Below are 26,511 nucleotides of genomic sequence, written 5' to 3'. Positions count from 1 at the left end.
TGCCATCTTGCTCAGTTTTTGTAAATATTAAACCAATTCTTTTAAATTCTCAATTTATTTGACTGCTTTGGAAAACTGATTAGAGCAATGACTATTAGTAGTGAAATCCATAGAAAATTTATTCATTTTCTGCCTTGTTCCAGAAAGAATCAGAGGCAGCCTTCAAAGTATTGCACAAAGTTACCCAAAACACCAGAAAGCACAAATTTAAAAAGGGGAAGGAGAATGAAAAGGTGAAAGAGAAGAAAAGAAAATGTTGGGAACATAGAACAGGGATGAGAATAAAGCTATCTACATTAGAGTGCACCATAAGTCTGAAAACTCCGGAACTTGAGTGTTGCTATCCTGGATACATCCAGAGTCAATGCTCACTTATTCAGGGCAGGGTCTCTGAACTATGCCTCACTCCTGACTTGGCTGGCATGACTTCTTCATTGAATTACTGGCCTTTATGTAACATTACTCCTTTATTTTATTCAGAAGGGAGAAAGGAGAATCAAATCAGGTGGTTTTGCTGCTTATTAAACTTTCTAGTTCCAAAAAGAAAAGCTAAAAAATAAAAAGTTTGCCCTGGTTGGTATGGCTCAGTTGGTTAGAATGTTAGTGTTGTCCCATAGACCAAAAGGTTATGGGTTTGATTCCCTGTCAGGGCACGTGTCTAGGTTGTAGGTTCAATTGACTGTTGGGCATGTAAGGAAGGAAACCACTGATTTCTCTCTTTCTCTCTCTCTCTCTCTCTCTCTCTCTCTCTCTCTCTCTCTCTCTCTCTCTCTCTCTCTCTCTCTCTCTCTCTCTCTCTCTCTCCCTCCCTTCCTCTCTCCCTTCCCTCTAATCTTCTATGGCTCTCTTCTTCTACCTCTGTGACATTCCTACGTAAACTTTCTCTAATCATTTCAGTTTTGGATCTCATTCTTCTCCTAACAAAAACTCAACAGAACTGAGGTTGATGAACCAAAGTTAACACCTGTTTCCATTGCTAACAAAATCATTGAGAGTAGTGTTTTTCTTTAAACAAAGGCAGATTTTGGCACCATTTCATGGACTTTAAGAATCTAAGTGATTTTCCATTTTAGTAAAATTTGTCAGTTACATCTTCTGAGATGTAAACAAATTTATCAAAAATAATTGTAAAGGAGGGGACTTGTCAATTGAACATGATAAATAATTAATGTACCTGACAAATTATTGAGTAGAAGCACTGAAAGAAATACTTCTTTTAAGTATTATATATTGTACTCTTAGAAGTATTTATTGATGACCAAATACCTAACTCCTAAATATCAAAATAGAAAAAGGCTGACACTAACTTAAACTAAAATAATTTGAAATCATAGTGTGATCTGTTTTATTGTAATGAGCATAAAATGATTGACATTTGGGTTACAGTGGAAAAAGAAAACAAGTTAGGACAAAAATAGTTTCTGAAAAGAGAAGAAAGCAAATTTGAAGAAAGAAAACGAACTCCAAAAAGAAACAAGACTCTGTCAAGGTGCATAGGCCTACCATTTGATATGGCTAAACTTGAATGGATGTATTAGAAATGTTTAAATATTTAAAATAGTACTTTTAATAAAAGCATTAATATATGTTAAGCAATCTTCACCCATAAAAATCAATTCTGTAACATACAAATAATGTTTATGTTCATTGCTAAATGTAAAAATTATAAAATAGATTTTATCATCATGCTTCAAAGGCTAAATATCAGTCAGTAAAAGATTGTAATATGAGAAGAAAATACCTTGACAGTGTCCTTTAAATTTGATTATTTGCCTCAGTGTTCATAAACGAGGATGGAAAACAGATGCCAGAAAGAAACATGGCCAGGGAAGAAGAAATAGTGAAGGAAATCAAGTTAATTAGGATTCAATCAAAATTTAGGAAACGTGTAATTCCAAAGACTGCCAAAAATAATCTGTGTCAAAACACCAAACACTCTGGGAGACATTATGCTTTTGAACTCAATAGATATGGGAAAGGACAATTATTCAGTTTAGAAAATATATTATAATGTAATTGATCACAGAATGATATAATTCAGAAACTCCTCCCCTTTTAATTCATCTTAAGTCTCTGAAGACTCAGGAGATATTAGTTGAATCAGAACAGAAACTGTGTACACAGATGTAGTCTTTGTTCCAATAAGGACAATTTAGAATTTTTTTCAAAGTGGAATCTGTGATTGCTATGAAGAGGAAAGAAAAAAATTGTAACTTTCTAGAAGAAAATCTATGCTTTAAATTTCTTATTTAATAAACCTCGCTATTTTCATCATTTATATTTTATTTACAAGAGATAAATTTTGGGCTTTATATAGTTTAAGGGGGAAAATGTGGTGATAGGTTCTATACTCATAAGAAAATGCAGTTTCCAGCAGTTCCGATCATCATCACTAGAAGTAATTATGAAGTTCACACTATATTTAAAAAAAAAAAAAAGATTTTGCACCAGTTATCGACCAAAAGGTGATGATAAAAGTCCCTATAAGGCTAAAGTACCATATATGTGACTAAGTAATAAAATAGTATGTTAGTAATGGTGATATTTGTGTTTGTACCCACACATTTACAAATGTTTGAAAATGTGTCATGCCCATGTTTAAAAACAGCAAGTGATTCGATTGACATTTTTGCAGAGCTCATAAATAGATGGTCCAGAAGATATTTTGCCATATAACTTCAGAATTGTTTCAGTCTGACTCTCAGAGCTGTAATTTAAATAGGTCCAGAAATGTGGCTTTAAAAGCATGGAAAAACAAGATCATTGGCAATGCAGGACAAATAAATGTCTGCACCTGTTAACAGAATTCAAACATCTGAATAATTTCAAACTTGTTCTGTCACACTAAAGAAAGTCTAGGTCCATTTGAACATATTTTCACCAAAGCCTGAGCAGATAAATTTTGGGTGCGGGGAAAGGCTGTTTTTGCTGTCAGGTTACAAAGTATTCCATTCCTAAATTAAATATTCTGCACTAAAACTACCATTACATTAGTTTTGATATGATTGTCTTTTATTTAAATTAAGATTTATCTGGTCATACTAGCTAAAGCAAATGCAAAACAAAAATTTTCATCTCAAATTTGCCAGAGGACAAATAGAGAAAGCATGTTTATCTTTTAGGATTTTATTTGAAATATCTTCTCAATACACACTATAACTTAACTTCATTTAAACAAATAAAAATTCATGCTTGGACATGACTAGAGAGAAGACAAGAAGGAAATACACCAGCATGGGAATTGAGACTTCCTTTTACATAATAATAGTGATGATATTACAGGTGAATTTTCCCTTCTTTCCATTTCTTTCGCTATTTCCTAGCTAATATATGCTATTTTTGCAACATTAAAAATAACAACATTATTTAGCCCAATCTGACCTTCATAAAATTTTCATTTGGGAGCTATAATTTTCTATGCATAACTAACTAGCTTTGATATATGCAAGTAGACGTACTTCTAGCAGATCTCAGAGGTCCAGACTTCACAGACATACCTTACTGCATGGAGCGAACCAGTAAATGAGAGCCAAGAAGGGCAGACCCATGGCGACGGCGAGGACCACGAGGAACTTGACAGCCATCGTCTGCTGCCGCAAACCAGAAAGGTTCTCGTACCATATGGAGAGAAGCTGCTGTTGACAATTTGGATGAGCTACAAACTAATAAGAAAATGACAAAACACTTAACAGTTAATTAAAGAAATGTTCAACATGAACTATTTTCTTTTGTTCTAATGTTTTGTTCTGTGCTTTCCCATGAAAGGTAGTGTTAGAATTAAGGAACAAACATAGAACATCTAGCTGACAGACACCCAGCAGGATGGCAGGATGTTCTTACATGTATTATACAAATTAGAAGATTCCAATTTATTAAACTTTTCCTTTATAACAAATGAGCTTTCTTTCAAAGCATAGAAAGTTTTCTGAAATTTAATATTAAAAAAAGATTCATCAATGTTTTACACAGGACTTTTATAATGATGTGTTTTTTCCATCTAGAAACAATGCTGCTAGTCCAGATATTTAAATATTTTTTAAAGAGTTATATCATCTTTTCTCTGCTGACATAAAATAGTAAACTTATTTTATACTAAATTTTCATTTTATATATTTGTTTATGGATGGCCTATTCTTTTTCTAGGCTATAAACTTTCAATCAAAAGGCTTTTACAGAGTGGTTTTATTCTCATATATTTAATTTATTAAATTAAATGTATTGTGGTAGCACTGGTAAATAATATAAGTTTCATATGTACTATTCTATAATATATCATCTATATATTGCATTGTGTATCACCACCCAAAGTCTAGTCTCCTTCCATCACTATACCCCTTTATTCTCTTCACCCTCTCCCCACCCCCACCCCACCCCTGATAACCACCATACTGTTATCTGTGTCTATGAATTTGTTTTACATATTTATTTTCAAAAGTGATCTCTACATAGGACAAAGGGCAACATTATTTAATATACAAAAACCAGCAACCTAAAATTTAAAAAATTGATAAAGAATATTGAAAGGTTAATAAAGGACAGGTTACATGAAGGAACTACGAATAATTCCTAAGGATGGTTAACCTTGAAGATTAAAAAATATCCAATGTTTATCTTCTCAAAATGGTAAAGTTTAATAATACCCATTGTGAGAGGAAGAAATAAGCTCAGTCAAACACCATTACTGGCCTGTATAAACTGGTACATCTTTTTTGAAGGGAAACTAAGCAAATGTTTTGAAATTAAAAAATAAAAATTTTCCATACTAATTGCACACTTGGGAATTTTATCTGTGGATAAAGCTCATGCAAGTCAGCAAGCTATACAAACAAGTATGTTTACTGTAGCATCCTGTAATAACAATAACTAACCTAAACAAAATAATGAACACCCTTAAACAGAATGATATAACAAGGCATCTTTTGAAAAGATGAAGTGGATGTTTATTTACTGATATGTGAAGATGTCTAACATATACATTTGTTGAGAGAAATATACTAGTGATTGACTACTTCCTATAAGAACTGGGAAGACAGAAAGGAGGTACATCTATACTGTTTGAAAACTTACCATAAATATGCATTACCTTTATTATAAAACTTAGCTTCAAAAAAAATTTTAAAGGTGGCATGCATAACCTAAGAAAGTAGTCAAGGATTTGAGGAGGAGGATACTTCATAGAGAAAGTGTAAAAATATTCCACAAATAAAGATACAATTGGAGGAGATTCAAATGTACTGAAGAGGGAACTGGAATATAACAATAAATGGAAAAATGGAATTGGGTCTTAATGATGTTGCCATCATATAACGAATACCTTGTTATTTGGATGTACAAAAGTCATGGTTATGTCATTAGTTAAGTACAGGTAAGTAGTATCACTGCATAAGGAAATCTAGATTTTAAAGACTGTCATTCAATGTAGGTGAGACACCTCATAATTAGGTTCTTAGGATTCATCTGCCTAATGCAACTGCTAATTAGAAATACCCAGCTCATTTAACTATGCCAATCCTTCATCCTTATTTAGCGCCAATACAAACTGAAATAATGTAAATAGGCTTCATGCCTGACCTTACTTTTTTTACTTCATATTTAATGGCAAGTTTTAAACGGCTGAGATTTGGACGACTGTGATCTCCACCACTATGGTGTGTTTCAACATCCCCATTCAGAATGGCCTCGACTTCTTCGGTATTTCTGCACAGGTCAAGGAGCCCAACGACAAAATCTTTGCACTGCATGGACAGTTTCTTGTAGTCATTCTAGGAAAGACAAAGAAGAACAAAAAAATAATAATAATGTAGAAGCAGCACCTTTTACTATGATACTCAGTGGAATTTATCAGTAACTTGGTTTGCAGAGAAAACAAAGGGAAAATTTATTTTTTTAGGTTTGCGGTTCTTTTAATATGCTTTAATCGCTAATCTTTTGAGTGCCCTCCGAAATACCTTAGCATCCTAAGGATTTTCTTCATATTCTAAAAAAGGAAATTTGTTTAGAGCATGGTCAAATTTACCTGCTGAGTCAGGAGAAATTTAAAATAAGCAATTTTTCCCACTACTTTGCATACATCATATTTCTTATGTTCATAACTTCATCAGCTAGGCACTGAAGAGCCATTTGGTAGATCTTTGGAAGACTTTGTGAACTGCTTTGGTTAACTTAAGAAACAGGACATTTGGAGAGGTTCCGGAGAAAAACACATAACACTTATATATTTAATAAACAGTTACTGAGGAATTTTATGTGCCACACACATGGTCAAAAGGCAAGTCTAATGTAAAGTCTACAGATTCTTTTCTTCAGAGAAAAGAAAGTTTAATGAAAATGCTTTTATTGTAATTTATGGCTAATACCTAGTATAATGCTGGCAAGATTTAGAGAATGCAGATCTTATTTAAATACCAAAACTCATGTCAAACTTATATACAGCATGAATTCACATGTTCACTCAGGTCCTTCTAATAGTTCCTTCTTCTTTATTATCTTACATTGAAATAAGACCATTTATAACCCAATGTTAATCAAGATAGCCAACTAGCTAGCACTTGTTGCATTGCAAGTGGATTATATTATCTCATTTAATTTTCACGGTCTCTTGCTCTCTTAGGTCAAATAATGTGTCCGACATCCTACAGCCACTAAGCATCAAAATCAGGCTTTGAAACTAATTCCATTTGGCCCTAAATCCTGTGCCTTTAAGATTTATGCCACTTTGTCTGTTTTTTGTAAAATGCTTTCTATTTTTATCTTGAGGAACTAGGAGGCAAGCAGGGCAAATACTACTCCCATTTTGCACATGAGAAAACTAAGGTCCCCTGAGCTTTACAGCTGCAGCGGCAGAGTATTCTCTTAAAGCCAGCTTTGCAGATTCAGTTAGCTGTCTCTTCCATCCTGGAGCCACCAATATGTTTTGCAATGAAAAGATCCCTTGGCAAGATCAAGAGCGAAATATGTTGGAGAAATAGGATAAGCTCTGGGCGTCAGTCAATAAGGTAATATTTTAGAGAAGTCCACAAGAAAATAGCCTCATACCAGGTAGGTGAAAAGCATCTACTAGGGCTCCTCTCTGTAAATCATGCCAAGTGACCATTGAATGCATTTAGGAACTTACTAACAGACTATACTTTGCTAACTGCAAGTCAAAACAGTTTCTATAAAAGCAAATTGATTTAAAAAAATTATCTTTTAGCTGAGAATGGCTCAAACCAGTTTTAAAAGGTAACTGATCAGACAGCACAAGCAGAATTACAAGGAAAACAGCTTCACTCTTTCCATAAAATAGTCAGGTAAGGTCATGGGGACAAATTTTGAGGTGTGGATGTGCAGATGTTGCACATGTCCACTATACTCTAGTTAAAAACTTGGACTTTTAGAGCTAAGTATACCTTTAATCACATCCCAAGTCTTCCATTTTTTAGCCATGTGACCTTAAATATGTTAAAACCTCTCTATGAGGCAGGTACTATTATTGGTCTCATTTTAAGATGAGAAAACTGAAATTAAATAACTGTAACAGATCATACATGCAAAGTTCATAACATGGTGGTGAGCATATAGCAAGCATTCAATAAAACATAATTATTTTATTTTATATCATCAAAGGCGGGATCTGAAAATAGGTGATTTCCTGACATTCATGAGAACCCATGAAGCTATGACAAAATCGAATGCACATAACCTCTCCCCTATGTAGTTTTCAGTCTTGGATGTATCCTTAGTCATTTTAAAGTCAAAAATGTAATGGTCAAAATTAATACTCTGTAAAATTCTAAAAAGGCTAATGGTGAAATTAGACATTGAAAAAGAGAATATGATCCATCAACTTGGGGTAATGCTTTTTAGGAGAAGCCACATTGATGGAAAAAGTAAACTGCAGGAGCTTTGTGTTGTTTAATACCTTGTTTCCAATTTACTGCTAATTCTCAAGGAAAATAAAATCCCAAAACTCATTTTCACAAAAAAAAGGGAAGAATAAGACTCTGCTTTTAGAAATAAATGCTTTTTTCACCTTGGAAATCCATTTACAAAGGTTTTCATGTTTTAAGATCTCTCAAGTGGACATGTAAACTCATTTACAATGAAAGGCTGGCAGCAGTTCATTAGCCGGATGCAGCAGTGATTTTGGTTCCTTGGAAAGAGAAGTGAAGCTGGCATGTTGGTTTAATGCCGGGTCATGTCTCTGGGTCACACATCCACACCATACCCTATAAAATCAGAAGAGGGTGCTCGCCTATTAACCTTTGAGTTGAGAAAAGATGACTGATAAAGGGCTCATAGGACAGAACTTAGAGATTATAAGACATAAAAATGTCCCTGTTAAAATTATCTTTTCAAAGGTTCATCTTAATTGCATATTACATAGTAGATGTTAAGATCTGTACTCTAATGTCTGGCTCTTCCTTCTATACAAAAAATGAAGCTTACTTCATAAAAATTAACAGGGAAAAAGCATGCCTTAATTCTTTTATTAATCAGCACTCTGGGCTTTGGAGAAGGGCAGACCTGGGTTTGAAATTAGGAGCAACCACTTTGAAACTAATGGCATTGCTTTAGGCAAATGACTTAACCCCTTAAGTTCTCAAAATTCTCATGTGTAAAATGAGGATAACACCAGTGCCCATTTTCAGGGTGCTGTGAAAATTATACCAAATATAGATGCCAACTTCCTGGTAATTATTAGGATTATTATTGTATCCATAAACAACATTCAGGTGTTCTCATTCCCTCAGCACAACGTTGTGCTAACAAATATAGAGCATGTTGGGATTCCCGGGCAGCATCTTCATGCATTCTTTAACAAATATCCTATGCACTAGTTGTGTGATAGACACCATAGTCTTACTAAGACAGGTGTTTTGTAATATAGCATTATATACTTGAAGGTTAAGGTATATATTGAATATTATTATCTGTTAGCCAGCCATGCTTCTTGGGATCACATGTAACATGGGGTCTTTCTTGTTCTTAGAATTAGTGTCACTAAGCGTCACATTGATCATTGAGCTCTGTTACAGCGGATGTGATGATTAGCAAGTATTTATACAGGACCTTCCAGGCAGGGTTGCAAGGTATATAAACGTTACACTACTCTAGAGAAAAGGTAAAGAGATGAGATACAATTTCAAATGTGAATTAGATATGGCAGGTGCTACTGATTTGCATGTTGACTGTTGCCATCATCTGTGGCTACATATCTAATTTAACACAGTATTTGATAACCAGCTTTTCTTGTTCCCTTAGCATAAAATTCTCAGGTCCCACTGAGCTGGCAAAGGAGCAATGAAGTAAATGTGGTTTCCGGGGCTGAGGCCTCTTATGATGCAAATTGCTGCACTGAACTTCCCTCCATTAGTGCTGACTTGCCTTACATCTAAAATTCTGTCACAATGAGATTTTCTCTGTCCATCTAATTCAAATTAGGATAGGAAATTTAAAAGCAAGAACATACACACACACTCATACACTTTAGTGCATTTATTTGTTTACATATCTGCCTCTCTTGAGTAGATTCAAATATCCTTCAGAGCAAAGACTACTACAGATCTTAATCATCTTTGAGCCCTTACATCCTAGAACAGCGTGTGGCACATGGTAGATAATCAAAAATGTTGTTGAGTGATGTAAAGATAGGAACATGGCTGGAAACAAAACATACCTGGATTTTCATTTTTGCTCCACTACTTTATATAATCTTAGAAAGGTCACTATATTTTCTAGGTTTTTGCTAATTCCTCCTAATTAGAACTTAAATGTTGCTGTATCATAAAGTTAGAGTGTAACTCACTTAGAATAATTCATACAGCTCAGGAACGGTACATGTCCTCATTCCTCTTTGGTCTGGATACCAGCACTGGGCTTCTGATGCTATGCTTTGCCTTGTAGGTTACTTAGGACTTTTGCTAAAGTGACACCTTTGTCACTCTGCTAAGGTTTGACAGCAGTCATACTGCCTTTTTGCTAACAAAAACTACTTTTCAGCTCAATCAATTTCTTAAAGGATATTTCTTTCAAACAATGCCAAACATTTCTGAACATCTGAATACCAGAACATTAGCAACAGTTTAAAAACAGACGAAGCAGGAGTTGCTCTACCTTCCCCTTTCTCAAAGTCAACAGCAGAGACATCTGGAGGGTCATGTGCAGGTTTAGGCACAGATCCCAGGAAGACATGAAAGATCTGCAAAAGCTCCAGAAAAGCTGCTTCTCCAGAGTGACAGGGAAGATGACAATCCCTGAAGTATAAAAGAGGTGACTTTAGGGTAAAGAAAACATTGTTGCCACAAGCAACCTAAAATATCAATACGTTCAAAAAAAATTTAGAGATATGTCATATGTACATAATGAGATGCTCGAAAGAAATTAGAAATTTGGGAGAATAAATTTGCTGACAAAACCATCTCTGGTGTTGATCTCTTTATCTGTAAGATTATTCTACCTTATCTGAACTTCATCTTGAGTCAAGGAGAGAAGCCAAGCAGTCATGCTTTCTTGTTATCAAAAAGTTATGTTCTGGGTGTTCCTTTTTTTATTGACTTGGTATTTGTTTTAAAATTTAGGCTTAGCCAAAGTTTAAGGTGGCTGAAAAAAATTCAATACAAAAATTGAATTTGAATGGGTGAAAAATTATGAATCTAGTTTCTCCCCATTCTCTTCAAAGACATGCAATTCCTCAAGTTTATTAGTTTCTTTCTTATTCCTATGGCTTCACCTAATTGTTAGATTTCTCTGCTGTAGTCTGGTTGTGTCTCTGCATGGAACCAGCTACAGACCTAGTGATAAATGCAATTCATTTGGTTTAGGAGATTCAAGGAGCAAGATTAAATTGCCCATGATACTCAGTAGCAACAACTCTGGCCTCTTTCATTAATGGAAAGAAAGAACCTGGGAGGAGCTTAGAAAAGCTATATGTTAGATCTTACAGAAATCTTTGTGAAAGTTCACATTCTCTGACTCACAAAGTAGATCAGATGCCTTCAAACAGATATGCAAAGACTTTCCATGGGATCCCAGAACATTGATAGCTTTAAGGGAATCAATTTCTAGATCCTCAACTTTCCTAAAGGTAATTTCCTTCAAAATATATCTTTTGCCCTTTTCCAAAAATCTCCCCACTTTTACCCACCCATGTAGGCAGCAATAAGTAATCTCCCTTTAATGATTAATCCCAGTACCACACATCCTGAAAGGTCCCTGAATTTCCCTGCCCTCGTACAAACCCTAGTACACAGTTCTGTTGAAAGTAAAACTCAGTGATGGAAATACAATGTGCTGGTTCATGTTAGAATGTTCTGAATTTAGAAATATGGCACCATGTGGTAATAGGAACAATGACAACTTTTGTTTAATGTATTTTCCTCTTCATTATCCAACAATTGTCAAAAAATGCATCCCTCTTAAGTGACAGTCAGTGAATATTGACTATAAGGTATATTGAATACAAAAATAAAATTTTCATGTACTTAAATGTGTGAATCTTTTATTTGTTATTTATTTTATTTAGTGGGTGTGAATCTTTTAAATTAGTCTGAATACTTATACTTAGGATGTATCATTAGGTAGAATGAAAATCATCTCAAATGGCCAACATAGGAAAAGACTACTAAGGATGATTCTTTTTAATGTGACTTGGAATAGTTTCCAGACTCAAAATTTTCACAGGACATTGGCTAACACACATAGATAAAACTTTTAGGTGATTTTTTCAGATTCAATATGTGTAATTTATTAAGGTAGTTATCAAATCATACCAAGAAATATTTATTCTACCTACAGTAAACCCTCTTTTAATTTTATACCATAAAATTAAAAATAATTTATATAGCATATTAGCAAAAACTAAAGTAACATGCTGGCTTACTTATCAAAATATTTTTAGCAGGATATGCCTTTCTCTTTCATTAAATACATAACAAAAGTGTAGACATGATTAATCCCACTAAAAATTTATTTCCGATAAGAATTTGTGTCATAACAGTCAAGTTTATTTTTCAGGATTTGTGTATATTTGTTATATTAAAAAATGGTGTTTGATTTATGTAGTTTTGTTCAAATGCACAAAAAGATGTAAAATTAATTCTTTCCAGAATATTTTAATACCCAGAGCCTAATGGTGATAAGAAATTAAAGTAAAAAATTATATATATGTATATTTCATATATACATACATAAAGCTTCACATATATAATGATTATGAAAGACTATGATAGAAAGCAATAACATTAGGAATCACATTTGAGGAGGAAATTAGACAGAAAGAGGAAAGCTGTAGCTATTATGAACGTTAGAGAAGAGGTTGTTTCCTCAGCTTGTTCATCTTTCTGACCTCAGCAGTATGGATCACGTGCTCTGAATACACAAAGGGTTTTATAGGCGAAAGAACCTGGGTTTTAGAGTACAGCACACCTGGATTCTGATCCCAGCTCTGTCATTTACCAGTTGTTGACCTTGGGCCTTACTTAACCTTTCTATACCTCCATTTCTCCATCTGAAAAGGAACTAATATCTTTTCAAGGTTGTGATAAAGATTATACATAATAACTGTAAAATGTCTAGTATATAACAGAATATCTCTAAATGGTAGCAATCACTTTTACTGCATATAATTATAACAAGGAGCTTGTTGAAAAAAATATCAAATTACCTACTGACGACAGTAACTAGCACCATACTGAGTACACAGTGGAAGTGTGTATACCTTGACTTATGGAGGGTGAAGTCCTGATGTGAAAGACTTACCTTGAACTCTTTCTCAATGTTGGCCAGCACTGCTAGCTCATTACTAAGTTCTAAAGCTGTCATGACTGGATCTTCACTAGACAATGACAGGTAAGCTGGACTTGCCAGACCTTTATAGGCATTAATCCTAGATCTGGAATGGCTAAAGGAATCGTGTTTCTGTTTCTGGTTGCATTCACTGCATTTGCAGAAATAATCATGTGGCCGTTCAATCCGAGCACCCTTCCGTAGCAGGGTGTGCACAATTTCATATTCCTGGCAGTGGGCAGCCAGAATGACTGGCGTCACATCATGGGAGAACCGTGTGCCATCTTCATCATAAGCATAAAAATCATCTTGATGGAGTTCAGACTGGCTGGGGCTGGTTGCTAACCTCTTTCCTTCAGCAAAAGCTGGATGATTGAGAATGGCTTCCACAATCCGTACATAGCCTTTACTAATAGCTAGAAGCAAGGCATCCCCAACACGAGAGAGATTTTCTTTCTTGAGTAGAAGTTCTGTAATTTCCAGGTGCTCGTTGGCCACTGCCAGCTGCAGGGCATTCTGGCCCATGTAATCAACACAGTTAACATTGAGTGAGAGGCATTCTTCCAACATCTTTCTCACCACTGGGATGTTGCCATATTCAGCCGCATCTAAAAAGCGCTCCTCCTCAGCAGATAGGCTTGTTGAGCGATCATTAAACATGTATGCTGGTCCTCGGTTAGCTAGCCTTCTCCCCTTCTCACGGAGGATTGTCTGCCGCCGGTGGGCCAGTCTGTTGTCGGTGCCTCGGCTGTAATAACATAGAAAAATTGTGAACAAATCATATTAAGAGCAATTTAGTGTGCCAAATGACTTACCATCTAATGCAATCCTGCAGTATATTAGATGTTGTCTCATTGTCTCTAGACCAGCTATAATATAAAATGAAGATGCATTTACTAGTTAATGGATTCCAAGAACTTTTCCTTTAAGAAAGCCAAGCACTTTGCACATTTTAACATTCTAATTTAGGGTTAAGACCAGCAATTCCCATAATCTCTTGTGCCAATCACACAGAGATTAATATGTGTTTTTCAATCACAGATGGTGTAGATATACAAAAGACCCACAATCGGTCACCATTATAATATAGAGTGTGAAAATATTCTTTTGAAAGCAGGAAAATAGTAAATCCATTCAAATCAACCCAGACTTGAGTCCTTATGCCAGGGTTAGACATTATATAAGGCCCAGAATAACCAATGTGTAAAAAAAAAGAGAAAGTTTTACGTCCTTATAAGTCTTGTAGCCTAAAGGGAAAATGGACATTTACCACAATACCTTGTTGTCAGCTATTTAATTATCATGATAAACCTATAGCAGGGTCATCTAGCCTAGCTTCTAGGAGAAGGTAACTTGTCAAAAATAAAAGGATGAGTAGGAGTCATGTGAGAGTGTGTTCAGGAAGGTAAAACAGGGATCAGGTGCAGGTGGAGAGCTTTCTCCAGGACAGGGATCAATCATATGCTACAACATAGATTTCATTAAAAGGGAACATTAATGCTTCGATTCTGCTAGGTGTTGTTCTAAACATTATTGGGAATTTGATGCAATTGTGATCAAGATTGTAGGTGGGAAGAATTCTTCTGTAAACCTTCCTTTAATATATTCAACATACTATGTGTTTTTTCAGTTTTAGCTTCTTGAAGAATCTCTTCTGTAATCTTCTGATCTGTTGCTAACTGGACTGGTTGCTGTCTAGATTTGATGAGTGTATGTTCTCTTTGAATCTTCCTTTTGGCATCATTCCAAGGATTCTCTTTGTTTGGCTTTTATGTTGGGTTTCTTGTTTTCTGTACCCCAGATCCTCCTTTTTCTTAGTTTATTCCTGTGGTCTAGTACAGCATATCTTCCAGTAACTGACTGAGAAAGCATACATGGGAGGTAAATTTCTTGAAATTTTACAAGTCCAAACATGACTTTATTGCCAACCTTAATTAATAGTTTGGCTGGGTAGAGAATTCTAGGTTGACAATAACTTTGAAAGTCTTGTTCTGCTAGATTCTAGTTTTTGTAGTTGCCATTGAGAAGTATGATTCTGGATATTTTCTTTTTGTTGACCTAAAATTACATGATCTTTTTATTGGATGGGATCTCTTTTCCTCCATAGTTCTGAACATGCAGTAAACCTTTTAATCTGGAAAAATACGTCCTTTTCTGAGAAACATTTTTTGCTTATTTTCTGATTAATTTGTTTCCTGCTTTTAGTGGTTTTTCTGGAACTCTTTTGGATGTTGGACACTCTGGACTTACTTCTAAATTTTTTATTTTTTTCTTATTTTCTAATTACTTACTGTTTTACATTATACTCTGGGGTATTGCTTTAATTTTATGATCCTAATATATCTTATGTTTTTATTTTTCAAAAACATCTTTTTGTTCTTTAAATGTTTCTTTATATAACACTTTTTCTACCTTCAAAAACATAGTATCTTGTCCTATCTAATTCTGGAGATATTGTGATAAAGAGTACACAGATCAGAATACTTCAGAGAACTTACTCCTAAGTTGCTTTTTGTTAGTTTTCTTTGTTCTCTATACTATTCTTTTCATTTAAACAAATAATTATTAATTCTAATATTTTTCAAAGACAGTAGAATTTTCCCTCAGAATTAGCCAGATTCTACTGTTGATTTTAGTAGGTGATTCTTAAGAGGTGAGTTTCCAGAACAGCAGCATTATTTCTGAGTTAACAAGATAGATGAGGTAGAAGAGATGAGAAGTCCCCCAAAATTGTTACATGAGCAACCATCCATCATCTTACCCCTGAACTTCTGAGCTCTCTTCCTTTCTCTCTGTCAGTCACTTTTCTGGCTACAAATAACCTCTTTCACCTTTCACTTCCTTTTTTGTCTTCTGTATATATTAGATTCTATAGTTTGGGTTGTACACAAGAGGAAGTTCAATAATTGGAAGGGGGTTGTCTGCTGAACATAGATAATGCTTTGATAAAAATTATTTAAAATTAATGGAGAAAAGAGCAAGGATTAGGGAATTTATAAAAGTGAGAGGAAAGTGATGAGAATGAGCACTTGCAATAAAACTTTTCATGTAACTAAAAAAAAAAGACATAAAATTGACACAAAATAATACAAAGTACCAAAAGACCAAGAACTAAGCCTGTTTTTTGCTCTCTTTCTTCTTAAAAATGGGAGAAATAATTGTTCCAGCTTATGTCACATAATTATTTACAGGGTCCATTGAAATTATCATACGGAAAGTGCTTAAATTTAGGTTTTATTGTTTTTTATAACTAAAGGAATGTGCCTTTATATAAATAAGAAAACAGTGACTTTATCATTTTTTAGCTGTTACTCAATTAGAAAACCCATGAAAAGGCAAGAATTCCAATGGTAATTGGTATAAATGGTTTTTATTTTTTATTTTTTGGAAAGAACAAATATAATCAGTAGCTATATTCATGTCTTAATTTTTAATCTGGTTCCCAAAGTTTTATTTGTTCATATAACACCTCAAAATTTACACTGAGGTAGAATAAGCCTGAGTTTTGAAATCTTTAATTCTAAAATCTTAAAATAACAATATATGATTTAAATTTATTTGAATAATGGCAAAATCTGTTTTAACAACCCACTAATCTTAATAGTCTTTCCTATTTCCTTCTAAACTATCATGACTTTCATATCTATAACTTTCATCCTTTTGAAGGAACAGCAAAGACATTTCCATAGAAAATATTATCTTCAGTTTTAAAGCATCTCCTGTCTATTTCGTTGGGACCACAAATATTAATCATATGCAGTGACATCATGATTTTTTTAAAAAATACCCAAATTATCATCCTCTCAAACACTGTCAACAGTAAAACAAGATGCGGAATGTTTATAGAGGCATTTATGATTGAGTTAGGAAGATGACTACTCCTTGTCTTCCCTAAGAAGAGCAAAAGGCTCCATGTATACTATTTTGTCACAAGTGCTGTTGCTTAAACCCCAACTTTCAGATGCAAAAGCAAAATGTGTAAAACAACCTTTTAAGTAACAAATATTTAAAGCCTTTCAAGAAAATACTAAACATCACAAGGTTATATTACCTCTCTGAGAATGAATTTCATAAGGTTATGTATTATAGCATTCTACATTAATTACCTATGCAACCTAGAAAATCATCTACTAGAAAACAGTGCAAAACACTATGCCTATAAAAGAGGTAGTTTCATTCCAGCTAAAGGAACACTTTTACAAAGTCGCCTCTTCTATTTAAGAAAAATATTTACTAAGAATTTTTCTTCATCCAGGTAGCCATATTTAGCATGGTTGAATGTTCAGTTACATACATTTTCATGTCTGTATTTTTAAAATTTGTTTAATCACACACAAAATACATATAAATACCAGTTGTAGAACAGAGTGTAACTAGCTACTGCCCCATGGTACTCAAATATTGATTAGGTTATGAAAAATCAACAGTATTTATATACCTCATTTTCCTGAATCTTTTTGCTGGTAAAATAGTGCTTATTGTGCCAGATAGTGAGAGATGGAATAATCCATCTCTACTGAAAATTCCAGCAACACCAGTTAGTCTCTGAGTCAAATGGATTGTGTACTTGAGTCCAGAGCATGTGCAGTAATTTCCTGTACTTGCTGTTCAAATATGAGGCATCTTTACCAAATGAAGCTGCTCCTCCTATACAAGCTAAACTCTGTATGAAGCATCTAGCCTTACTTTTATTATTTTCCTCAAGAATACTTAAAAAGACCTGAATTAAGCCACAATTCTACTAAAGCAGAACTGTTAGAAATGTATATGGCACATAACTATTCCAGGCAGCATGGAAAAGCCAGAAGAGTAGGCTTTTAAACTCATCCTAGGAAGGTGAAAAATAAAGGAAACATATTTTATTACATACACATTATCCATGGAAAAGAAATTGACTTGGATATTTAGAAATTAACAATCAACACAACTAGCAGTTTTGTAGACTATTTTAGGGAGTTGAATGATAAAAGGAGTTTTATTCTAATTTTATAAAAATGAGACCATTATTACTGTCTACTTAACCTCTGGTCACATACCTGTCTCCCTTTCTCCAAGGTGAGGGAGCACTAACCAATTAAAGTAGTTTTCCTTTGTCTCCTGAGAGCAAAGAATATTTTTGCCTTATTCACCACCGGATATCCAATGCACAGAAAGACACATTGCAAGTACTTTGAACATAATTGTCAAATGCATGAATCTCTCTTGTCAAAGGAATAAAGTTCAAAGCCTGTTTGTTCTCTATTAAACTGACAGCAAATCATTACTATGTACAACCACACAAACAAAAAGAAACAAAACGTAAAATTTGAAACACAGAATTTCCTGGTGTATACATAGTATTTTATACTCGTTTAAAATAAGCAGCAAACTCAACAGGAAATGCAGGAAGTTAAAAGGCATATTTTAAATGACATCTTCCTGATTTGTCTTTGATCCAGAAATGGAGATTTTCTTGTCTTTAAAGGCAGAACTCGTATTCTCTCATCTCTCCTGCTCTTTCTGCCTACCCTTGACATTGACTACAGAGCATTATCACCCATCTTCACAGCACATTACTAAACCTCTTTCAGCCTCAGATAGTTTTCTTGATAGCAATCCTTTATTCAATCAGCTCTGATTTTCCCAATGGACTCCTCCCATTTCATCAAATACTAAGTTTCCATTTGATCAGTCATGCATCACACCACTCTGAACGCCTTATTACTTTACAAGCAAATCAACCTGAACTGTTCGTCACCTTTAGTTGGGAACCAGCAAAAGTGTGACTGAAAAATGTCTTGTGCATGTTACATATTTTTACCTTGTTTATTTTTATCACCAATGTGTGTATAAATTAGAAACCTAACTATGTGAGAGAATAAAAACATGAGTAAATAATGGGACAGTTATAGAAACATGACTTTTTATAAAACAACAAAAGTCTGAACTATCATTGTTTCTTTTCAGCCTGCTGTTTTGTTTAATTTATTTCATGTGTTACATAGTCCTCCTTTGAAATGTTCTTGAGTAGTTCTCTGGGTGCGTACGTTTATTTTAATTGAGGACTCTTGGGAATATTAAAGTTTGTGTGTGTTATAAGCAAAATGTATCCCAATTATGTCATCAGAGAAAGAGATTTAAACCCTTTGCTTCTATTATCAAAAGCCATCATAAAGCATATTTTCCCATTCCACAGATAACTTCTGTGTAAGACAGATTCCAGGCAGGAAAAAGATAGCATACCTAAATTGGGTAATCTGAGAAGTTTAGTGAAGAGATTCTAGGAATATGTGGGCAGAAGTTAGGGAAATTCAGCATGGTGGCCTGCAATACTCAGGTCTAGGCCAGTATAAGAGTAGATCTAAAAGGGGCATAAGGAGGGAGTAGTTACCAGAAGTTAAACAGCGTACTTAAACAGAGTGTCTGACATTTAAGAGGGTAATAACCAACACTCAAGAAGAGAGCCAGGGGAATTGACACCCTGACCTCACTCTCCTGTCCTTTACTATCCCACAGGGGCCTCCCATGAGCTGCATACAGCTGCAACCAAAATCTGGGGACACTGGAGCATATTCATGTAGTCCACACAGGTCTGCTATCTGCCCAGGCAGAGGACAGTATGCAAATGGTGGAGAGTGGACCAGGAAGCCAAGAAAACAGCACTCAGCACACACTCTATCAGAGAATTGGCCTGCCATGATTAATCCCTTCAAAATCACTGATGAAACATTTGCACAGAGAAAATGATAAGTATATAAATTTTTTTATTATGAGTCACTGATGCATCATCAGTTCTCACCTTCCTGAGCTTTTTTTCCCTTCTCTAAGCTGTCAGGAAAGACACCCACATTCAACTTCAAGCAGTCCATTATCTTTAAATAACAAGCCTTTAAGATTCATTTATCTGCACTTTATGTTGAAGCTCACATGAGACTTAAAATGAACAACTCTGATTCTGAGGGTGAGAAGGAGGGTGTGATGTCATAGAAACATTTAAAATTACTAAAAGTGTGCATATAGCACAAGCCAAACTGCTGACTGTCAGAGATAATGTTGCTAAATAAATGGATTTAAATGATAGCTCTGGAACATGCTCTCAACCTCTAGCACAGGGGCTAGATCCAACTGTTTGAAGTACGAATAGATGTCTCTTATTCCAAGAATGAGGGAGAAGTTAGCAGAGAGGAAAGACAAGAAGAAACCCTCCAGGCAGAGAGAACCACACTTGTATAAATCAATAATCCAGAGAAAACAGAAAGATGTATATTACAGCTGGAATGTACAGGAGTTTCCTCCCCAAAGGGCCTTCTGATTCCTGGCTCAATTTAACTGAAAGTTGAAGGTCCGGGGTTAGAAGCTGGAGTCTGGATTCCATTGCTGTTCTCAGCTCTGCACTTATGACTTACTCCTTAGGGCTGAAAGATTCCAGTTTAGGAGATTCAAACTTCAGGACTCAAGTTTTGGGTCTTCAGCTCAAGGAGTTCTGTTATGAGGTTTTTGGAGCTTCTATAATTCAAGGTCCTGAGTTTAGAAAACTTAAGAATAAATTTAGGGTTGCTGAGAACTGAGTCCTTAGGGATCTAGACTTGAGGCAACTCTGGGGAGCCATGGGAAATATTGGGAAGAATATAGTTCTGATGAAAGACAGGCTTTGCTGGGAGTCCTGACTCTGCCAAAAATGAGCTGTGTCCCCTCTCTGAGCCGCAGATTCTTGGTTATACAATGGATGGGTGAGGCAGGAGAGGGATAGTAGTTATTTTGCAGGGTTACTATGATATTGGTGATTGTGAAATTCAGCTTAAAGTAATTTGATCCCTCATTTATTATGATTTTAAATCCTTCTTAATCATATTCGTTCAATGCCTTGCAGTTTGAAGATGTTCTGCCTAATAAACAAAATGAAAGCTAAGTAGCAGCTATTAAATAGCTTCTCTTTCCCCTGGCTTATTTCACTAAGCATAATTCTCTCTAATTCCATCCATGTTGTCGCAAATGGAAGGAGTTCCTTCTTTCTTTCTGCTACATAGTATTCCATTGTGTAGATGTACCACAGTTTTTTGATCCACAATTATGCTTAGTGAAATAAGCCAGGCAAAGAAAACAAAATACCATATGATATCACCCAATACAGGAAACTAAAGAGCAACACAAACAAACGAACTAAATAAGCAAAGACTAGAATAGTAGTCAGTAGGGGGGAGGGGGGAGGGAGAGAAGGGGGATAAGTAAGGGAAGGGTCAGGTCAAGGAACGTATATGAATGACTCATGGACATGGACAACGGGGAAGGATATAATTGTGGGAGAAGGGATGGGCTGGGAGGGGGGAGCAATGGGAGAAAAATGGGACAACTGTAATTGAATAACAAAAAATAAAATTAAAAAAATAATAATAAATAAATAAATAAATAAATAGCTTCTCTTTCCCCAATACCATCTATTGTATTTGTACCACGTGCCCAAAACAACAGATTGACTCTTTCTTGTTTCTTTTTTTCCCTTGCTTTGTACATCAACATGGCTAAAAAGCAATTTTAATTGTCTTACTGTTTTTTTAATCTTCAACATATTATGTGTCTCAGCCTTGCTAGCATTGTTCTTAATCTTTGTTCCACTCTTTTCTCTTTGTTCCCCGATTGCATATTAATATTTCTCTGACCCTTCTTGTATACATGGGTTCTTCAAATCTGAACTCTTCATATCCCAGTATTAAGTACAAGGCCAGGCATAAAATGTCCTAGGAACCTGCAAATGGATGAATAAGTAATAGAAAGAAAAGGGTTTCAAAAAAATAAATAAATGGAGAGCATCTTGTGTTTGACATTTTTAAGTGTTTCCCAAACTATTGTATTACATATCAAGAACTCATTTTTTACTATACAATTAGAATGTCACATCATCAATAACTAATGTGTACCAACCATACTACACAAACTACCTCACCATTAGAGAGTTAAATTTTGAAGGAAAAAAAAAGTGTATCCTGTATTTATGAAGTGGAGGGGGTCAGAACAAGTCACCCCAAGATGTGCCTCAGTGGTATGTGGATTATTTTGAGCTAAAGGCAACTGAAACCCTGGGGGCTCAAGAGAAACATCTGCCCTTAACTTAACTATCCAGAAGAATTTAAATTAGAAGCTTGGTCCATGATAAGAGTTATAACCAGAACTGACTTTTTAACCTATCTATATGGCAGGGCAAACTAATAATTTCTCAACATGTGCTCTCCCCTCAGTGACCTTCTGAAGCCCCAAGACACCTTATCTCATCCCTAACTCAGAATGCCTTACATACTCATGTTCCTTTCTGTCTCTGAATTCCTCATGTATGTAGGCTCTCTGACTCTCTCAGGGTTTCCATACATATGTATGTATTAAATTTGGTTATTTTCTCCTGCTAATCTGTCTCCTGTCTATTTGATTATTAGACCAGCTATAAGAACCTTGAAGGAAGAGGAAAGTTTGCTTCATTCACACAGAAGTAAACATGACTCTTCATAATGTTCCATCATCACTCGGCAGCTGGCTGAGAGCAATGTAGGCAGACCACTATGTAGATGGAACCACTTCTGCTTCACTTTCCACAAAGTGACAGTCTGCTCATTTAGATTTTCTCCTCCCAGAGGGATGCAATCTCATTAATAACACACCAGTATTTAGATCATGGACCTCTGGGGGGAAAAATAATTTTGTACTTCAATAGGAAAATGGTTTCAAGACTAAATAAACCAATTTTTACATATTAACTTGATAGAACTAAAATCTTTTAATAATTCACAATGCCCTCTTTTAAATGGGCTGGTGCCTTTGAAACAAAGGGCAAAGGGTTAGAAAGCATTGTAAGTAGTAAATGTTGCCCAATGACTTTCAAAATCATCTACATTCTATAAATTTGTCCTTTATACTGTTCCTAGCATCATAACATCAGATGTTTTTAAGCTCCACAATTGTTTTCCTCATCCAGCACCCAAATTCATAATTTCCATCAAATACTCCAGATTCACAGTGGTTAAAAGCACAGATGCTTAAGTAACAAGACATGGATTCCAGTCCTAGCCATATGTTGACTTTCTGGCTTTCTCCAAATAAGGATTATAATGTTTCTACTTCACCGGATTGGTGGGAGAGTTAAAATAGTGTGTGTAATTTATTTAGAAAATATTACTAATAACCCTGGCATAATACTAAGTGCTTAATTTAATTAATGTTCTTAACACCCTTGTGCAGTATATAGTCTTATTGTTTTTATTGAGGTGAAGATAATGTAAAGCATTTACTGCTTCACAATATTGTGTTCAATAAATAGTCTTGTTATTATTTTACAGTATTTTACAGTAATTTTTCTCACCATTAACTCAAAATATTTATCCATCCTAATTAAAAATAAAATATGGCAACTTCATATTTTTATTTTGAGCATACTAGTGAATCAAGAACTTACAATTTCACTATATACATGTCCATATTTCTCTCGCTTTATAAACAAAACTACTGGATAAACTCTTAGGAACCTATCTATATTAACTTAATTTTATGAGAACTGGGAGAATGGGAACTGACATTTATGAAAGTTTACTATGTGTGAGTCATTTTATCAATGTTATTTTACTTTTCACTGTAGTTGGTAAAGTTGGCTTTGCTACTTCCACTTCACGAATGAAAAAAATGTTTGGGGGTTGATTCAAAACAGGGTTGATATACATAAGGAAAAGTGTTATTTTTATAATAGAGCTGAAAAAAGATAACATTGAATACTCTAAAAATAAACTCTCTACAATGCCTGGAAATAGTTCTGTTACATAGAAAATTCTTAAGTTCATACTTATAACAATGGTAAAACAAGATTGAAAACTTAGACTTGCAGGTGTCATATTTCATTTTTAAATCTTGTTTTTGTTATTGTGATATGCATGCTGAAGAGAACTACAATTTTAAGTTTATTAATAAAATTAATTATCTGCCCCCCACCAACTCCCACCCTACCACTCATCCAAGACCACACTAGACCATCTGATAACTTTGAAGACCTCTGCTTGCCCATTTTGAATCACTAATTTCTCCCTGCACTTCAACAAGTGACCACTACACCACTATCTGGTTTTTGTGTTAAATATTCTCTTCACTTTATTTTTATAGCTTCTTCATCTTTGTATGTCCTGAACAATATACATTAGTTTGGAAAAAGTGAGTAATTAGCACAAAGCTGGCAAGGGAAATATTGCCACTGTTAACTATTGGAAGAAAGCTCTGATAGTAAGATAAGCAGAGTATGGTTCATGCTCTGGCGCCAGCTTCCCTAAGAGTTTAAGAGGTCCCCTGTGGATTAGGCAGAGGCTGATCATGAATTAGTGTCACCCTCATTCATCAGAATTGCACAGTTCAGCTACTTCAGTGGGTTGTTGACTGTTTTGCTGGTGGGAGATGGAGTTGCCCCTTCAATTTTTTGGTTATCTTCCAGGATAAAGACTTTCCCCTCTTTGCTTCTTTTCTCTTTCAGTACTTAACACTTCTCACATCATTTTTACCTTTTCCCCTAGAAGGTACACATTTTGAAGAATACTTTCCTGTAGTAAATGCTCTCATCTACCAGAACATCTTTTCAAAATATTTCTCAGACTTGGGGTAGGTATAGTTTTTCTGGCTGTAGTTTTAGATTCCCTGAGGCTCCTCACTAGTTTTTTTCTCTCTTCCTTGTCATTTTCCTTGGTACATCCTCTTCCCCGAAGCAGGGCAGGCTGGAGGGGATGGGGCAGGAGAATGAGCGATCCTGCTTTAGGACTGTTAAATAGAAAACCACAGGCCCCAAATGGTGTCACTTGTGCAAAAGCCCATGATTCCAAACCTAGATTTAATACCTGACCTAATTGTTGTTTCAATCTCTCCCAGAAACAAAAACTTAATTGACCAGTCTGGAGTTTGCTGATCAAATCATGAGGCAATCTGTCACATGGGCCCTCTCTAGTCCCTACAGAAAAAAGAGGCAATCTGCATGATAAAAACCTTTACAGTTCTCCTCCTCCCCCAAAAGAGGTCCTGGTCTAAAAATAATACTTTCTTTTATTAGTAGCTCTCTTGACCCACCTTTCTTTCCATAAAAATCTTCCAGTTTTCACAACCTGTAGGAGCACCCTTCTAGCTGCTAGATGGGATACTGCCCAATCTGTGAATCCATTAATAACACCAATTAGATCTTCCAGTTTACTCAGCTGAATTTTGTTTTTTTAATAGGATTTAGTAGGTTTTTTCCTTTTTCTTCTTGCAGCTATTTTGAAATATAATTCCACTTAACTTCGGGAACTCACTCTGTGATTAAACAAATTTTGATCTTCAGTGAAGAGTTAAAAAAGCAAAAATTCAATATTTTCCTTAGGTTAGACAAGAGTTCATCTTGTAGATATTTATTGTTGGCTGAAATTAAATAGAATGCAAGTTGAAAAAGAATAAGCCATTTCAGTGGTACTGCATTTCAGATAAAAGTGTATCTAATCACTACTTAAATACTCTGCTGTACTTGTAATGACTATTAAAAGCAGGTGCATGTGAGAAGGACATCAAGCTGTTTACGATGTTTTTAATGTTGCATTAAAAATAAAGTATGAATGAATATGGTGATTCTATGTAAAATTTTCTGCCCCTCCCACATCAATATTTGAGGAAAACATTCTTCTTTTACTTTTCTCATCCCTGTATTCCTTTGTGGTTTTGAGATTATAATGGCTATTAATTTGGGAAGTGTCTCTCTAAGAAGGAATTGCTTTGTCCCTGCCAAGGTGAACACAAGATTACTCAATGATAGCCAGTTGCCTGGCTCAATGATAACCAGGTTGCTGGTTCAATTTCCAGTCAAATCACACACATGGGTTGTGAGCCAGATCCCCCGTTGGGGGCATGAGAGAAGCAATAGATCATTGTTTCTCTTGCACATTGTGTTTCTCTCATCACTTTCTCCCTCCTTTCCTTTCTCCCTAAAAATAAATAAACAAAATCTTTTTAAAAAAGAAAAGTATGTATATTCTGCTGCTTTAGGCTGAACTGCTCTGAAGATGTCAATTAAATCCATTTGATCTAGTGAGTCATTTAAGGCTGCTGTCTCCTTGTTGATTTTCTGTCTGGAAGGTCTATCCATTGAAGTCAGTTAGGGTGTTAAAATCCCCAGCTATGATTGTATTTTTCTGTCCATCAAGATTTGTTTTACATCTTGAGGTGCTCCTATGTTGGGTGTGTAAATGTTTACTAGGTTATATCCTCTTGTTGGATTGTTCCCTTTATCATTTATGTAGTGTCCCTCTTTGTCTCTTACTATAGTCTTAGTTTCAAAGTCTACTTTGTCAGATACAAATACTGCTACAACAGCTTTTTTTTTTCTTTTCCATTTGCATGAAATATATTTTTCCACCCTTTTATTTTTAGTCTGTGTGTATCTTTCTGATCTGAGATGGGTCTCTTGGAGGCAACATATATATAGGTCTTGTTTTCTTATCCGTTCAACTACCCTGCCTTCCGGTTGGAGCATTTAAGCCATTTATATTTAAGGTGATTATTGATAGATATGTTTGTAGTGCTATTTTATTGTTAGACTGTTTTCCTCCATTTTTTTTCTTTCTTTCCTTCTCATTTTCTTCTTCTTCTTAAAACAAGCCCTTTAATATTTGTTGCAGTGCTGGTTTAGTGCTAGCAAACTCCTTAGTTTTTTCTTGTCTGGGAAGCTCCTTATTTCTCCCTCAATTTTAAATGATAGCCTTGCTGGGTAAAGTAGCCTTGGTTATATGT

General features: G+C 35.0%; 1 protein-coding gene across 1 annotated transcript in view; it reads right to left on the bottom strand.

Annotated features, from left to right (window-relative positions):
* Positions 1-19,442, bottom strand: part of TRPC6 (transient receptor potential cation channel subfamily C member 6) — a 55,645-nt gene extending 36,203 nt beyond the window's left edge. The window contains exons 1-4 of the mRNA XM_090267325.1: positions 19,231-19,442; positions 12,739-13,513; positions 5,577-5,762; positions 3,498-3,662 (exon numbers count right to left, since the gene is read on the bottom strand). Coding sequence (XP_090123451.1) covers positions 3,498-3,662; positions 5,577-5,762; positions 12,739-13,513; positions 19,231-19,442 — 1,338 coding nt within the window. The remainder of the gene's footprint in view (positions 1-3,497; positions 3,663-5,576; positions 5,763-12,738; positions 13,514-19,230) is intronic.
* Positions 19,443-26,511: the final 7,069 nt, after the last annotated feature.

The sequence above is a fragment of the Furipterus horrens genome, unplaced genomic scaffold (genome assembly GCF_987537825.1).
Source record: "Furipterus horrens unplaced genomic scaffold, mFurHor1.1.pri manual_scaffold_2, whole genome shotgun sequence".
NCBI lineage: Eukaryota > Metazoa > Chordata > Mammalia > Chiroptera > Furipteridae > Furipterus > Furipterus horrens.
Note: the sequence above shows the minus strand (reverse complement) of the source record. Positions and strands in the feature narration are given on the sequence as shown.